Genomic DNA, 17,485 nt, shown 5'->3' with positions numbered 1-17,485 from the left:
GTAACTTCTTGTGCTTGCAATAATCAAAACTTGCAGGGAGGGACTCCTACTGTCATGCTAATGTCCTACACTGAGCACCGCCATTCAGAAGCTTTAAATCATAACATTAAGTGCCTTGTGTTTTTAATAATGAGTGACATGTGTTTTCACTTAGCATTTCAATCAAAGTAAAAATCTTTAATATATGGCAGGAAATACTTCAGCCGTCTAATATATTCTTTTTAATGACTTTACTTTGCAAAAAAAACATGCAGAGAGGGCTTTTAAGCCTTTTGTCTATCAAACACACACCCCTACCTCTTAGCATTTTGGTTTAACACTACCATAGTAACAGTGGGTAATAAACAGGCCTCTCTCCACCTGTCTGTTTGTGAAGGGAGTTATTGTCACCACTGTGGTTCTAATTGCTGCTCCGGCTGCAACGTCCCTCCTAAAGCGAGACACCAATGCCTCCCGCTCCTCCGGATCATGCAGCTGTGATGACAAGTATGAGAGTTCCCACTCAAGCTGTCTGTTCTTGTAGCGCAGTACTTCACGTCTCCATCCTCCACTTCCTCCTCTTTCTCTCTCGCCTTGAAGGCTTACGCGATGATGATGACACCCACCGTAATCGGTGGATGTTCAGCTTCTGACATGACACACAATCAAGGACAGCTTTCCGAACTGATCCTGGTTTCATTGTTACGTTCAGACATGGTGTGTCCTCTGGCGAGTGAAAGTCAGCAAGGTGGGGTCTTGATTGACAATCCTGTTGAGAGAGAGAAACCAGCTCCGGTTGATCTTATCTCTGCTCAGCTCTGGTGAATCTTTTGCGCTGCTGACCTGCTTTTTTTGTGCATCTTTTCTTCTGAGGTAGATTTGGGATTAAGGGATTTAGCTTGACAGTGAATGGCTTTAGGCAGTGGTGGAAATTACATAATTACATTTACTTAACTACTGTATTTACTGATAGCTCTGATGCACTTGTACTTTATATTTCCATTTATAATGTTAACTTCAAATTTGTGATGTACTATATATTTCTGACAGGTTTAATTAGCACTTACTGGGAGTAAGATTTTATATAGAACATATACTGTATATCTACTTACATATCTGTGTTATAAAGTACAGTTGAATTAGCCCCATGTTGACTAGATGTAATTATAAAATGCTGCTTACACATTTGTGCATCAGGAATAACCCTTACAGCCATCATTCACTTACATTTTATATATTTTAGTGCATTTCAGTAATGATATTCCCTTTATTACATTTAAACACATTTAGGCACTCTCTTTACTTACAGTTCTACAGCTTTGTTCACTTGAGGATAAGAGCTTGACAGTTTTGCTAATTTAAACAAAGCATAAGAATTCTTTTCCTTTACTGGTTTGAGGGCAGGGAGGTTTGGAACCAGCATCAAAAAGAGACAGAGGCCATAGATAAACCAAGAAAAGATGGAAGTAGGAACAAAGAGTGAGAAACTAATCCAGCAGGTTGTGCCTTCCATGTTCGCATTCTCTCTGTTCTTGTCAAGCAACAATTTTTAAACAGTCTGTAATTTACTGTTATAACAAAATGTGCTCAAGGTGATGTCTTCATGGACAAAAAGTATCGATCACGCCTCCTTCCTCCCCCAACCCACCATTCCCTCCCTCCGGTTAGTCATCCCTTGGGTAATATGAATTTATTTTAAACTGCGGTATAAATTCGTCATGACATGTTTTGATTGAACTCCAGACAGGTGGATTTCATTTTGTTGATGGTCACACAGTGAAAAACATGTTTCTGATTCAGTTCAGAAGTGTTTACCAGAGCTCCGATACCAGACTTGGCGCTACCCTCACTGTAAACACTGTATTAAGTGTTAACAGTAGGCTATTTCTGGGTGGAAGTCCTTCCCAGCAGCTTTAAGAGTTAGGGGAAATCAGATGTCCACCATCACGGCTGGAAACTGGCTGGTGCAACAGTTTGGTTTAGAGTGTAACATGAAAAATTTGTCAGTACTGTTGCTTGGACTAAAGTTACCCTGAGGAGGAATAACCAGGCCTGTAATGTGTCCGCAAAGAATGAACTCACGGACATTTTCACTACCTATTTATCACTGTAATTGTATTACAATTGGACAATAGTAACAAGGGTATATTTTTGGGAATACTCATTAAATAGGCAGCAATTACTTCACGTGGTTATTGCTAATATAGGGCATAACTGGATATTTATTCTAATATGTGTTGAAAGAAGCTAAAATGAATTCAAGAGAGAATACGACGAAGCGATGGCCCATGGAGCTTGAATATATTTGCGGCAAGTGATGGACACCGTATCCTACCCCATTAGGGCCCCTCAGGGTGATATTATGACCCTGTGGAGGTGCCTGAGCCATAGGTTCTTAACCGCAAATTTCAACAACAAACCCAGGTGCAGTCAGATCCATACACACTGGCTTTCCCAATAGATCCACTCACACTTGCTTTCTCAATAAAATGTATGAATTAACACAACAATATAATAATATATGAATTATACTACTTCATACATCAGGAGTCACTCTGTCTTCCAGGTGACTCCTGCTCTTTGTTTGAGTCATCCCTCTGTACCTTGTGCTTAAATAAAACATTTCAATGTGGTCAGTTAAAGTCCTGAGGAAATCCAATGTACAGTATATAAAAACAAGTACTGTATTTTTAATACATGGAAGTTAAACCGGTCCCTGAAATGAAGCCATTGATTTTACAGTCCTTCCTTCCACCAAATTATATTTTATGATTTATGCCTTCATATACATTTTAATCACATAAAAAAAACTAATTATAACATATGTAGGGGTTTTTTTTGTGTGTTTTTTTTAAATTTAATCTATAACTTCACCACTTCTTGCCATAAGTGATTTCATCATTGGTCAACCATTGTGATGTCCCGCCTTCAAAACGCATGCTGGTCATCTGATTGGCTGTCCTGGGAGCTGAAGCAGTGGGCTGATGGTTTGCTGATGAATATTCATGTAAACCGGTCGGCTCAGTCAGACCTCACCCAGAATGTGTGTCCATGAGCACCTCATTTGAGCGGAATGTAGGAATTCATGAGGTAATATCACAAACTTGTCTATAGGAAGACGAATCAAAGTCATGAATGTTGAACATCATAGCTGATATTATTTTAATTTCCCGCTGAAGAGTGAACGTGCGGCTGTTGTTTGTAAATACCAGGGTCTGGGCATGGTGGGGGGAATTGGGGGGGTTCCCAGGTTCTGTAGAGTTAATGGACTGAACCGTCGCTCAGATTGGAGCCACTCCTCTCTTTGAAAGTCAGCCAACATTTCTGCACGCTTGGGTGCTATGTCAGGTCATTTGGGTCTGGTTACAAAAACGTGGAAGAACTTGTCCAACAAGCTGTGGCACCGCCTTTAAAGCCACCTGCATTTATATAAATCGGAGAGCACGTCTTCCTAAAAATAAGAAACTATACGAAGGGCTTTAAAACGACCCACAGCTCCGTTTCGCGAGATTTCCCTAACAGCCAACCCGTGTTTCCGGGAAGCAAACCAGCGTTCAGTCCGATCGGAACGGAACCAAGGAAGAGAACCAGAACCAAGTAAGAGAACCAGAACCAAGTAAGAGAAACAGACAGGTCGCGACGCTTGCATATTTTATTTGTAGCCCAGTATAAAAAAAAAAATCGTAAAGAAGATGATGAGGCAGGTGCAGCCCCCACAAACCCCCAACCAGAGAAACTCCCTCTTCAACGCCATGAATTGTTTCATTGGGGCGGTCAACAACATGGACCAGACCATCATGGTACCGAGCCTGCTTCGGGACGTCCCGCTGGAGGAGGACAGGGTGATGAGCTCTCTGAAATCGGACGAGGCCGAGGGGGACATGTTCAGCTACTACCAGCTGCTCAAGTCCATCCGCAGGGACATCGAGTGGGGCGTCAGGTGCGCGACCGCCGACGAGAGGCGGAAGGAGAACATGAAGATCACCAGGACCAACTCCTCCGGCTCCACCTGCTCGTATTCGTCCACTTGCTCTTATTCGTCGTTTTCCTCCGAAGAGGATTTGGAGGAGGAAGAGGATTTGGAGAAACTCTTCCAGTATCACTTGACAGGGCTGCAGGGCGTTCTGTCCAAACTCACACAGCAGGCGAACTTCCTCACCAAGCGCTACAAGAAGGAGATTGGAATCGGAGGATGGGGGCAGTGATGTCTCACCAGACACTCAGATGCTTTTCTATTTTCCTGACACACTGACTGAAATGAATTCTTTCAACAGGCCTGTTTTCCTGCTGCTACGTGTGTTCTTTACTGACAAACATTTGAAAGACAGTAAAGGGCAGCTTCTCTCTCTCTCTTGGCCTACAAGGTGTTGGTCTACTATGTGGGACAGACTGTGGATGTGTTGATCCTGAAGAATGTGTGTACTTAACACCACACTTAAATGTTTTTGCACTCTCAAGTGTTGTACACACCACACATTCAACTGTGAAACGCAGATGAAACGTATTTAAACTCTATTTAATGTCTAATTTATTACCTCACACTGTGTGTTGAAGAGCAAAGAGTTGGAGAAGGACTTGACTTCATGACTTTCAGGACAACCTACGTGAACCCCTGTTCTGAACGAGGAGGGGGGATGAACACCGGCAAAAGATTTCAGCTTCCTTGTGTGACGCTAATGATGTCAATGTGTTCTGATGAATTGGTCTGTGTGACGAGTGCTCGTTCAAATCTGACGTGTCTATGTCTTTGAATTGCGCTGCATGGAAGGAGGCAGATGCTAACGTATATCGCCTGTGATCTCCTGATGTCCTACATGGTCACTGACCCAGGATCAGCTGATAATTCACTGAATAGACAAAAATGAAGATTTCTGAGACACTTTTGTCATGTCATTCATGTCCTGTTGTGTTATCAATGGAGAGTTCCTTCTGTCAAAAAGGGAAAATGAAATTTTTCAACACCTTCTGCACCAAATTTGTAATTGTACTATTAGTGTTTAAAATTAAATTTCATATAAATTTACTTCATTTGTCATGCGTCTTTTTTTTCACAAATGCAGATTTCTCAAATTGAAATTTAGCATTATGGAAGACATGGAACAGAACCTTGTCCTGTACAGGTGATCAGAACTGGGTTGTCCATATTCTTGGTCATGGAATATCAAATTCATGATCTGTACATCCTATGTGCTGTAAAACATTGGTACAAGATTTTATGGTTCTATGTCACAACACTGACATTCAGGGAAACTTGAAATAAATATTTTTATTTCTCATATATTTTTCATCAGACTCAAGAAAGGCCGATAATAAGATTCAGACATAATTTTGTTTAACTTGCTGAAATCAGTTCAAGATGTGGGTAATAATGTAGCATTTTTCATGTTCTTGTATGAGAGCATTTAGTTTTGAGCCTTCAACTTAGTTACACTTATAACACCAAGCAGTGACTTTTGACAACACACACCATTTATAAAGAAGTAGAGAGTCAGTACAGCCATTTCTTCACTCAGGTCAGTTGGGATCGCCTGAAAGTTTCAATTTAATCTGTGTGTTTCATCACTGCACCCAAAGTGTCTATATATTTTGTTTGAGAAGTGGGCACTCCTTTTTTCTGCATCATTGGTGTTTGAAATAAAACCTTGTTGAATAGCCACAGCAGCTATGTACTATTGCTACACACTGTGGTAATCTAGATATTACAACAGAAGGTAAAATTAAAATCAGATTAGTCAGAAACACCAGTTTCAATACACAGCTCTCTCGACTTCAGTCAACAATAGACTTAAAAGGAAGAAGAATTCATATGACCTTTCAGGTTGAAGAATGTTGCCCATCAATTAAACTTCAAACAACAACGTCTTGCACCACCATGATCGATATAGTTGTAGTTTATTCAATGAACATTTGTCTGTAGAAAAATCTGTTGGAAGTAGCCTGTGTAATGTTCATTCATTCATTCATTCGTATATTCATTTATTTTCTTAACAGCTTATGTTAAGGGTCATCGGGGGTATTATAGCAATATATTGTAAACACTGGCACTAAATATATATATTAAAACTTATGTGTGGAAAAATATAGAAAATTTATATTACATTCATCACACTTTCAGTCAATGCTTACATAGACCATGCAATGACTTCACAAAACGAATCATTTTAACATGGTTATGATTCTGTGCATTCATAGAAAAGATGAAACAGATTTGTCAGAAACTGAGAAACTAATAATCCTTAGAAGATACACACCTCAAAAGTACTTCCTATTCTGTGATTCATAAGCAAAGCAGCCACTATCCTAATTTAGGACAGAGGTAACATGCCGTTCTGCATTCTACTGTCACTGAGACTGCTGGGCCCTAAAGACAACCAGTGACATAATGTGACTGTCACGCTACAGGCTCAGCACTATAATGCCTTTCTCATCTCATCTGTTTGTGTCATTCTCAACATACTTCTGGTGTGGGCTAACAAGACTGACTGTACTTCTTTAAGGCCTTATATTAGGGTGTCTGCAAAGCAGGGCAATGAAGAAACTCATAGATGCAAAAATTTTGTGTGTGTTTTGATTTTATTGAAATGTTGACTTTCTGATGTCAGCGAAGAATAAATTTGACAACCAATTGCAGAAAATAGTGTAAAAATACAGTTTTACAAGTAAAAGTCGTACACATGCAAAGTCAAAAGGACGTAATTGTTTCCTTGATCAGCAAACAAAATGTTAAACCATTAGTATATGCTATGTCACTTATAAGGTAAGTTTGGTGGAGTAAAAATACATTATTCCTTCTGCGGGAACAGAGCAAATACCACAACAATAATTATTACGATTATATTATGTCTTTACAGTCATTATAAAATCGTTTTTTTTTCCTTAAAGTGCTCAAAATGTTTTTAAATTATTTTTCTTGATAAGGATTCAGGAGCAAACGGACTGGTTAGATCGTGTTGTTTCGGTCCATCGCTGACACGACTCAGGAGGCGTGCGCTCCTTTGTGTCCCTTCTCACGCACCGTACAAAGACAAACGCGAGGAAAGCGATTGCGCAACAAAAACCAAGTTGAAACGAAATCATCTCAAATCGTTGCTACTCTAAATGGACACCCAAAACCCAACTCCAGCTAGCAGTAATAATTCACGCTGTGTATTTTTTAATACAGATTCAGAAGACTATCGATGCGTAAGTAGCTTACTTCACTGTAGACAGTTTTAGCTAGTCGGCTAATTGGCTAGTTAGCTGCACAATATTTGATTTTTAAACGGCGTCGCAGCTTCTCTGGTTGTCGAAATTATTATTACCTGATTGATTAGTGATCGATCTATTGGTAGGGTGATAAATGTGGACCTGACACCTCTATGGTTCCCATTGCTGACCTGCACCGGTACAACTGCTAGCTGCTTTCATTTTTACGGTGTGTATTAAATAATTAAATGAGCTACATCGGTGCTAACGGCGTCTGAACGTGTAACTAAAGCTAAGTGGCTAAAGTGTAACAATCACTGTGACCTCAAGCTGCTGCTGTCACGAATGGGTTCACATCCCTCAGTGTTCACCTTGGTTCTATTTAGAGCAAAAGACCTGCATGCGGAGTCGGTTCGTAATGTAATCTATTCGATAAAGATATTATCTTGAAATGATAAGTGAACCTGTTTTCCAACATTAGAGGTTGGGTGAAGGAGGGCAAAACAACAACTGGTTATTCAGCATAAACAAGACAAATCAGTTTTACATCTTCTCACTTTACCTATTTTGAAGTGTGTGCATTACAGTTTTAAGTATTATTAAGTATTATTATTAACATCATCCTAATAATTTTTGTATGCTTTAATAAAAGTGCAGGATTGGCACTTTAGGTCCAATGGGGTACTGGTTCCCTATCAAGTAAAAAAGAGTAAGCGTTTGTTCAGCTGTTTACAGTACTGTATATGTAATTACCTGTGTTTCATGTCCATCCATCATCCATCCATCCATCCATCCAGACATTATCTTGTAGACAAGACGTCCTATCTGCAGCCACTTGTTAAGATATTGTTAAGATAAGTCTATATACTGTATAGTGTTTATTCAATCTACAGGTTACACAAGGCTAAGATGTCGTGAGAATAGAATAATAATGTTCTATAGCTTTAATAAGATTTATTGTGTTCAACAGATTTTACCCGTGACTTCTAACCCTTGTTAAACGTGAATGGCAGATTGTAATAATGTTGTCTTCCTCTGAAGTGGCAACAAGAGTCTATCCATGGAAGAAATGCTCAGCTCTAGTCAGAATTACGTGACTTAACCAAGCTCTGTTACGATTGAATTACAGTTCTTTGCAGTTCAATGACAGCTGATAAAAGGCAGATTATATAGCTGATAAATAATCAGTAACACACATTTCCTGTTTATCCTTTACTGCTATACAACACAAAGCAGGTCCTGTTCTGTTGTGACTCTGTGAAGGTGAAGCTGTTTGGATGTTATTGAGGCTGAGTTAAGGAGGTTTTAACTATTGTATAATTTGATTTTAGGGTCTTCATATGAGCAGCAAATATCAGGGGGATGTTCCCTCCCTGACCAGAAAAGCTCAGGTGTTAATTCAAGAACTAATCACCTTCTGCAAGTCCTTCAAAGCTGCAAACCCTTTTTCACCACCAGATCGCTGCAGCCAATGAAGGACGCTGCTCCTCATCTGTCTTTAACCGACCTGACTTCTGCCCACACCGCTCCACTTTTCAGTTCTCTGGCCCTGAACACGGCTTTTAATGTTTTGTTTTATTGCATTTATTCCTGGCCACCACCATCATACGTCAGGTTTAATTGACACCTATGATGCCAAGTGTTAAGTACAAAAATTTGCACATCATAAGCCTAACAATCATAACTCTTAGATTGTGCTGATTTACAGATGGTTGTGCATTGAATTTGTACCCTGGAATGATGTGTGACCTACCAGCATCTAGATCCAACTTATTGTTCGCTCTTTAGTTTTAACTATGTCAGAGACCGAATACTGCGGTAAAAATTGTTTTTCCTCGAGTCAAATTTGTTTGGAATCCACTAATGTGTCATGCAAACTGTCTGAATAACACAGATACAGATGGTCTTTGTACTGAGGAAGCCAGCAGGACCAGTTTGACTTTGGCGGCATTCAGACTGCAGGCAAATCGGATTCCAATCAGATTCCTTTTCATATCTGATCTTTAGAGCTGACTGTCCACACTGTTTCTAGCAAGTGTCCAAATGGGATCTTTCTCTTTTCAGACTGGGCCACATTATTTGCCGATCTGGCAGGTTGCCGTAGCAACGACGTCAGAACTGAGGCTTAGTCCACACTCCGTAAAGCGCATTGGCTCTTGTGTTGCGTAGAGCGATGTCACAGACAGTCAAAACTGATCGATGTGTTTGGGGCTGTTCAGACTGAGACACATCTGTCCAAATGCGATATGAAACTACCTCCCTGAAGTGGTTTCAATCCGTTTTGCAAAAATTGGATTTTATGTGGTATTTGACAATTCAGATCACAAAAGAGCAACCGATTTCAATCTGGATGGGCTGAAACTCAGATTTTGGCAACTAGTCTGAACGCAGCCTAAGATTCTTAGTTTGGAAGTTTGGATAATGGTGGATGTTCACTATAAAATTACAAGACTATAAACTGTCTTGTACTTTTGTGTGTGCATGGTCACAAGTTGTGTCAGCTCCCATTTGCTGTCCAAAGGTTCATAACCTGGCCACAAACTAAGGTACAAATTACAACAGTGCTTTGGATTAGATGGTCCTCAGCCTGTAGACTCGCTGCTCCAGCTGATTCCCGATGCACAGGTCTAATGTTGGAGGAGGGCTGTGTGATGGATGTAGTGATTTGTCACATTTGACTGGTCAGGCCGTCAAGATGATCAGCCTGATATTCTCTTGAATCGGCAGGAGAAGCTCCTGGTGGCGTCTGCTGACCACATGTTTTAAGACCAACACTCCTGTGAGCAACAACAATTTTCAGACAAGGATTAAACATGAGAACTCGCTGCTTTTCTTTGTCTTAAATATATCTAATTAAATGTCTAATATAGATTTTGATTTTATCATAATTATCTGTAAATACTTTCTCTTTTCTTAACCAGAGGATTAATTACGAACAAACTTAGGTTTAAATGTAATAGTAAAGCAATAGTAAACGGGTCAAAGGCCTCAAAGAAAATGCCCTTAGTCGAGTGTTGGTGATTTGAATCTTTTTTTGTCCACGCAACTTAAGCATATCTAAAAAAAACCTTATTTTACTGCAGAGATGAATAAAAAATTGACCCTGCTTAAATTAGACAAACATTTCTTTTTTTGGGCCATTTTTTTGGGGTCCCTGTTTTTGATGAAATACCATACAAGGCACTGCAGCATTTCTACTGAGGTCATTACTTGTTAGGCACAAGATAATTATAATCATATACATATAAAAAGTATGACTATATTGAGAGATGGATTGAATTGTGTTTCCCGCGTCTGGGAAACAGGACAATGAGTGTGAAAGGTTCCAACCATCTCCCTCTCCTTTCAGTCCTTTGTTCTTTTCCGCTCTCGTTTCTCTCAGATCAAGTTGACCTTGAATGTTGCGTTGCACGGAGTGTGTGTCGGGTTTTAGCCCTCCTAACACACGTGCCCCTTTGCATTTCATTTCACTCAGCTGTCATTTAACAGCCTTCTTTGTTTTATTGCGTGGGTCACACACGTGTGGAGGTGACATTCATAAACACTCTACATGTCTTAGTCTTACGTCCTTTGCCAGTGTGCACGGCTCTAGCGCTCAGGCTGGCCAAAAACACTTCCTGTACACGTGCTCACACACACACACACACACACACACACACACACACAAACTCAAAAGATACGCTTAAACAAATTGCAGTCTTGACCGCCCAGTGATGTCCCGGCATACAGTGTGATTATAAAGCTCCTAGAATAGAATCTGAATTTGTACAGTGGTTTATTTTTTATTGTTATTGGGTTTTTATGCAAGTCATGACTGCGTTGGTAATGATCATGTTTCTGATTTGCAGGTGGTGATTGTAACAGCGAAACGAGCGACAGGAACCTTTTCCCTAGTAGGATGGTAAATATTCAAACAGATTATTTCATACTCAAGTAGTAGTTTGTCTCAAATTCTTCATTTTTATTCCACAGCAAATATTTTATGCTCTACTGAAATATGATTCAGTGTTAATGGTCTTAATTTTTTCTAAAATTAGATACTATATCTCTAGTGCTGTAGATCAGTAAAGTCAGACAAAAGGTATGGGTGTGTGTCAGTGCTTTTGTTGGGATTGCGTCTAACTGCTTTGTTAAATTTAGAATCTGTGGTTTAAAGTGTTCTTGGATGAAGCACGCCCTGTCTATGACATTTGCATCCATTGAGAAAGTACAAACCAATATATCTATAAATAAATTTACAAAGAAATAAAAACAGATCCAGCAGAATTTACTGAATCATTATTTGTTCATAATGTTTGGTAATTTTGTTTTATCTCTTCTAAACCTGCAGGCTACGATTATGCAATAACTTGAAAAGTAAATCTTTAAACGGCGGATCAAAAGTGGTATCTGTGACTGATTAACATCATGACATTTGGGCCTCAAAAAATTTCCATGGGTTGCTTTAGCTGTGGCATTATATTACATTATATGTTACTGAGCTAGTCTGGTATGTTTCTGACTAATCTAACCGTGCACTGTGAAAGTATACGAGCAGGTAAAGCGCATGTTGGTAGGAAGCCTGCAGGGATATGTGTGGTACATGGCTGTGAACAATTATTTGCATCCTTAAAGTATTTCTTCTGTTCAGATCATCAGAATAACTTCAATTTATGACAATAAAAAAGTCCAAAGTGAACGCAAAAAGCAGCTTCTAAATGATCATTCCATCCAATTAGGTAAGAGGTTATTCAAAACCTATATCAGGGGAGTGAAAAAGTAATTGCCCCTATACCTAATGACTGGTTGTGCCGCCCTTGGCTGCAGTCGAACGGTTGACATAACTGGCGGTTGAATCTCTCACATCGCTTTGGGGCCGACTGCTTTTTGCAGAATCGTTCTCATTCAGCCTCATTGAGGGTTTTTCGAGCATGAAGTGCCTGAATAAGTTCACGCCACAGCATCTCACTCAGACTTAAGTCCAGACTTTGACAAGGCCACACCAAAATCCTATGTCATTATTGATTGATTGACCGATTGAATCATTCAAAGGCAGAGCTACTGGCGTGTTTGGTGATCTGGAACATCTAAGTGGGATAGGATGCAAAAACAAGAAATTAGGGAAGGGGGCAAATACTTTTTTCACAGCGCTGTAATATATTCATGTGCAGTCCGAAAGTAGAGCGTCTTTAGCCTGGCTTTGGTCTGTCCTACTTAAAAAACCTTGTAAATGGTTGCCCTTGCTGTCAGTGATAAACGTGTGTTGTGTTTCTTGTGTCTCCGTAGCCTTTTCATGCTGTTTGTGATCTGGCTGCTTCGCCGGTATCACTCCTTGGCTCAGGTACGATTTCCCTCTACATATCGGTACATTTTTGACTCTGATTTTCCGTCTGCACGTTTGCTTCAGTGCCATTGGGAATATGTTCAATTAGTCATGGCAAATCTTGACATAATTGACGTGATTAAAATGCACTGATTAGTCAGTTATTTCGTTAAATGAATAATGGTCATTCTGTGACGATGAATGCCATCTCCTGCCCCCCCCCCACTCCAGATGATTAGGTTTGCTTTGTGCTATAGCTGTGACTACGCACTGCGTAATATTAATTAGATGTTCCCGTTCCTCCACACAATCATTTTTCCTTTCATCCAGTAGGATCGCGCGTACACACACACACAGGCGTGCGTTTGTGTGTGTGATGTTTACCGTGGATCTGTCATGTTTGGCAGCACGTTCCACGTTCGTGCCTCCTAATCCGACGTAAACGACCTCTTGACGCGGGCCGTCCAATAGATCTCGTTACCGCTGGACGGGGAACTCACCTCCTCCTGCTCTTCATCCTCCTCCTCTCCTGCTCTCACATCACATAAGCCCCCCCACTCACCACCACCCCCCTCACCTCCATCCTTTTCTAAAGGTTATCCACCAGTCAATATTCTTTAGTGCTTTCTAGACCTCCTGCATCCTTTTTCTGTCGCCTCATCTTCCTCCGAAGCCTTGGCAGGGTCATTGCCAGACACAAATTGATTAAGGGTTTGTGTGTGTGTGTGTGTGTGTGTGTGTGTGTGTGTGTGTGCGTGTGCGTGTGCGTGTGTGACTTTATGTGCTTTCAGCAGCTACACTTTAAAGCCGCCTCTAGACGGACAGCCGCCATACATCACAGCAGCTCTTCTTATTCATACATTTCCTATGCATTATAACGCCTTCAGTGAGTCTAGGAAGAAATTAAGGAGACTGGCTGCTGTGTGATATTTCCACCGTGTTGTCGCCGGGGACGCTGTGTGCCAAGCTGTCTGCCACATCAGTGATCATTTGATGTTTAATTTGCCCTTCTCTCTCTAACTGAATACACGTAAATGCTCTGGGATGTTTACACGGGCTGTTTTGATGGAGAATCCGTCGTCACGTCTTCCTCTCATTCTTACTGTACAGAAAATGATTCTCTGCCTGACTGTAGCTGCCTTCTTTGACAGCGTGGCATATGTCATGGTGAGTTAGTCCTGTCAGGTTTTTTTTTACTTGGTCATAAAACACACACTTTGTGGTTTTTGTGGGGAGCTTTTGAATATGCTTCAGTGCCATGTTCTTCCTTCTTTTCCCTCCCTAGGGTGATTCACATCCAGAGGGATCGCTTTGTGACTTCCAGGCATGGTGGCTAACTTATTTTGGTAAGGCAAATCTTAATTACTCACCCTTACACTTCTCACAATAAACAAACATAGTCTCATCGTAACTCTCTCGTATTAGAACTGTGATGATGTGGTGATTCGGCGCATTCAGCTGTGATTTTACGGTTCCGTTCTTTCGCGTTATTGCTATCATTTGAAAGGGTTTTACGTTTAATCGCCGATCGTCTTGTGTTTTATTTGATTTGGTTTGTGGGTTCATTCGGCGCATCCTGTCTCTGGGTCCAGCTGTACTGAGTTGGTTTAGCAACAGTTAAAGTTTTGCTTCATGCATGAGTATTCACACGCCCATACCAAGAATCCCTCACCCACGGCAATGATGATGCAATGCCTTCGAGTCAAGCCCCTCTGTGCCTCCTCGTTGCTCCCTGAATGAGGAGAGAATTCTCCTCCAATCGCACTGCAGGACTCCTCGACGCCTAGAGGTCACTTTTGGACGTGGGAAGATTTCTTTGTTCTCGGAACGGATGAGACAGTATTGATTTTATATTAAAATACTGCTTCTATTTGCATTGCTTGTGTTTGCTGCAATTACTGCTCATTTAGCATAGAATTAGCGTAAGAATTCTTAGTTGGCTATCAAGCCAGCTCACCGGGCTTGTTTTATAGCCTTGCATGCGCACACACACACACACACACACACGCACACGCACACACACACACACACACACACACACACACACACACACAGTAATGGGCGGTGAGTTAATGCTGCAAGGGTTGCTTCCTGTCACCACAGTTTATCATGAGGATCCTCCTGCTGAGGACAAACCGTCGTACATAAACACCAGCCGGATGAGCACTTTGTTCCGCCGTGAAACGTCAGGTCTAAGGGGAACCGCGTAGCGCAGCTCCGCTTTTAAGTTCAACCAATAAAATTTTATGAAATGGAGGAAGATGGCAGCAGGGGCATTGTCAGGGCAGGTGGCGACGCCGCGCTGTGGGTTGTCACAAAGGCGAACGGCGGTCGGTCGGTTATGCAAGATGCATTTCCCGTTGTGCTTCCAGTGATTTATTGTGATAATGACACGGACGGCCAGCCTCTGGGTTTTTTTTTTTTTTTTGTCTGCTCTCTATTCCTTAAGGTGACTTTAGTCTGAAAGGAGTGTGCGCTTTGTGTATCTGTGTGACTGTGGGTCGTTGTGTTGGTGAGTAGGTGGTGATCCATCAATTAGACGACCATCACTGCCCATCAACGGAAATACAGGCAAACAAAAAAGAAAAGCAATAAAACGAGGGCAGAAATAAGGGAAGGGAGCTTTTTACATTCTCCCCCTCGTCTTGGTAACACACATTAAATCCCCCCCCCCCGCCGCTGACTTTGCCTTCCTCTCCTATTCTTCATTTCTTTTTGTCTTTTCAGTCTCTTTAGACTTGCTCCTGCCCACTTTGTTCCCCTTGCTCCGCTCGCCTCCTGCTCTTTTCTTCCTCCCTCGCCCTCACCCCTGCCTTATCTCCCTCTGCTTTTCACAGTTCATCATTATCTCTCTCTGCGCTCCCCCCCTTCATCCATCACCCCAAGCCACAGGTTTTCCTCATATTACTGCAGAATATGCTCTCATTTATCAAAAAGTGGAACACACACACATGTAGCCACTCTCTCATATAGGTGTGTGTTTATGCGTGCGCGTGTGTGTGTGGGGGGGGGGCACACATCTAGCAGGTGTGAGGTTGTGCGGTGGGGAAGCCGTGTTATAATTTGACCTTGTTTTTTTCTGTTTGTGTGTGTGTGTGTGTGTGTGTGTGTGTGTGTGTGTGTGTGTGTCTCTGCAGACTGGAGTGCTCTGGCTTGGGTGTGTCTCATCACCCTTAACCTCTACCTCAACCTGGTCAGAGAAATGAGCACCAACAGATTCGAGATGTGAGTAAGAACATCGGAGCGGCGACGGACTTTTATTTCTCGTCGCTGATTGGGTGATTTACAGACGCGTCAGACGAGACACGTATGGTTGACCCTAACCCATCTGAATGTAATGGTCATGGCAATCTCCTCAGAAGATGATGCAGAGGATTCACACAAGTTTCATTCATGCTCAAAGCGAACACCTCACTCTTTTCATTTTCTTATTTTTTACCTTTTAAGCCACATTGGAAATAATGAAATGATAATCGGTGAACCTTTCCACTATCGCTCTGCTGTGGGGGCGATGGAGCGATGGATCGGCCTCTTCCGCACCAAAATCCAGTTTTATTATATTTATAATTGTTTAAATCTGTATTCTAAAAAAAGAAAAAAAAAGCATGTCCTCATATTGAACAGGCTGGAACCAGAGCGTGTGTTTCAAAATTAAACGTGATTAAAACACTCGCCAGATGAATTTCCAATGATTCAGTTATTGATTAACAGGTTAATTATGTAATCAGTCAGACGACTCCGTCATCCGTGTAGACGGCTTGTTTTCCGTCTGTGTGTCCGCCCCGGCTCACTCCTATTATATATTTGTCTCCTGATCTCTCGCGGCCATCACCCCCCCGCTCCCCATCAACCACCACCACCACCCCCCGGTGTGTGTTTCCGTGTGTGTATCTGCATGTGTTTGGTCTGTCAGAGCATGTGTCTCTCCACAGAGCATTGACAGCCCCCCTCCCCACACACACACACACACACACCCCATCCCCTCCCCTCCCCATTTTTCCGTTCCAGCCAGCCGACGCTCTAATTGAAAAGGGAGTGAGTGTCAGCCGTTAAGCGTGTACGTGTGCGCGTGAGCGCCCGTCTCCACGCTTTGTGGCTCTATGTTTCTGTCGCTCAAACTCCCATGAGCGCTCTCCGCAGCACGAACGCAAATTTACTTGTGTGTGTGTGTGTGTGTGTGTGTGTGTGTGTGTGAGATATTTTCTCATTTTCCTTGCCTAGCACGGAGCTTTGTGACACAAGCGTGTATTCTGAAAGGAAAATGTATGCACCGTGTGGGAGGAAAAGAGCGCTTTAACAAGTTGGCAGCAACTGTGTTTTGCAAGTCGATTGTTCGCCGTTGTTTCCTGCAGATGTGCTACGGTGGGCACACCCCTCCTACCCTTCTGCAAATAAGGGGTAGGGCAGATAAAAGTGCCCCTCCCCATCCCCCCGTCACCCCCCAGAAAGGGAGTTGTGCTGCATTAATGAGAAATAAGCCAGGCGATATAACGATGGTATGACTCAGAAGGAGACAGCAGGTTGGCCCGGCTGAAAATGGTCTCGCTTCAGGTCCGTGCCGCCTCGCGTACGTCTCGTGGACGTAGAGGTGTACAAGTGAGATGTGTTCAGATTTTTGTGCGTTTTTTTGTTGCGCAGGAACCCCCCTCCCCACACACACACTCACATCCACACACAAACACGAAAAAAACAACAACGCGGAGGTCAGTGGGTGAGAGGACGCTGGGGGGGTTGTCATGTATTGACTGGACAGATGATCTGTGCGATTAATCAGGCGGGGGATGTGGCTTAACGTGCATGCACAATTAATTCCCTCTCTCTCTGTCTGTCTCCCTCTCTCTCTCACACACACACACACACACACACACACAGTGACGGTGCAGTGTGATGGTTTATAAATGAACAAATGGCCAAGGGAGATGGAAAACGGAGGCTGGATGATCTAAGAGCGATTGAAGCGGATGCAAGAGAGGACGGGATGTGCGTTTGCGTGCGCATATGTTTGTGTGTGTTTGAAGG

The 17,485-nt window shown here is 42.1% G+C and overlaps 2 protein-coding genes across 7 annotated transcripts in view; both read left to right on the top strand.

The window, feature by feature from the left end:
• The first annotated feature begins 3,225 nt into the window (after positions 1 to 3,225).
• On the top strand, positions 3,226 to 5,002 carry LOC137604998 (mid1-interacting protein 1-B-like). Its single transcript, XM_068329307.1, has 2 exons — positions 3,226 to 4,394; positions 4,534 to 5,002. The coding sequence occupies exon 1, from the start codon at positions 3,672 to 3,674 to the stop codon at positions 4,182 to 4,184; it is 513 nt and encodes a 170-aa protein (XP_068185408.1). The 5' UTR covers positions 3,226 to 3,671; the 3' UTR covers positions 4,185 to 4,394; positions 4,534 to 5,002.
• Positions 5,003 to 7,005: 2,003 nt separating this feature from the next.
• The window catches only part of si:dkey-100n23.5, a 45,697-nt gene continuing 35,217 nt past the window's right edge, over positions 7,006 to 17,485 (top strand). For 3 of the 6 annotated variants that reach the window (XM_068329718.1, XM_068329714.1, XM_068329719.1), the window contains exons 1-6: positions 7,006 to 7,161; positions 11,013 to 11,065; positions 12,430 to 12,484; positions 13,577 to 13,633; positions 13,752 to 13,812; positions 15,604 to 15,691. In XM_068329718.1, the coding sequence (XP_068185819.1) occupies positions 7,078 to 7,161; positions 11,013 to 11,065; positions 12,430 to 12,484; positions 13,577 to 13,633; positions 13,752 to 13,812; positions 15,604 to 15,691 (398 nt within the window). In that variant the 5' untranslated portion in view covers positions 7,006 to 7,077. Of the gene's footprint in view, positions 7,162 to 7,310; positions 7,394 to 10,882; positions 10,895 to 11,012; positions 11,066 to 11,820; positions 11,883 to 12,429; positions 12,485 to 13,576; positions 13,634 to 13,751; positions 13,813 to 15,603; positions 15,692 to 17,485 lie in introns of those variants that run through there. The other 3 variants (XM_068329715.1, XM_068329716.1, XM_068329717.1) reach the window with 3 other exon arrangements.

This window comes from Antennarius striatus, chromosome 12 (assembly GCF_040054535.1).
Source record: "Antennarius striatus isolate MH-2024 chromosome 12, ASM4005453v1, whole genome shotgun sequence".
NCBI lineage: Eukaryota > Metazoa > Chordata > Actinopteri > Lophiiformes > Antennariidae > Antennarius > Antennarius striatus.
Note: the sequence above shows the minus strand (reverse complement) of the source record. Positions and strands in the feature narration are given on the sequence as shown.

Excerpts from the sequence above, each read along its gene's own strand:
- LOC137604998 (XM_068329307.1), top strand. The coding sequence starts at position 3,672 with ATGATGAGGCAGGTGCAGCCCCCACAAACCCCCAACCAGAGAAACTCC.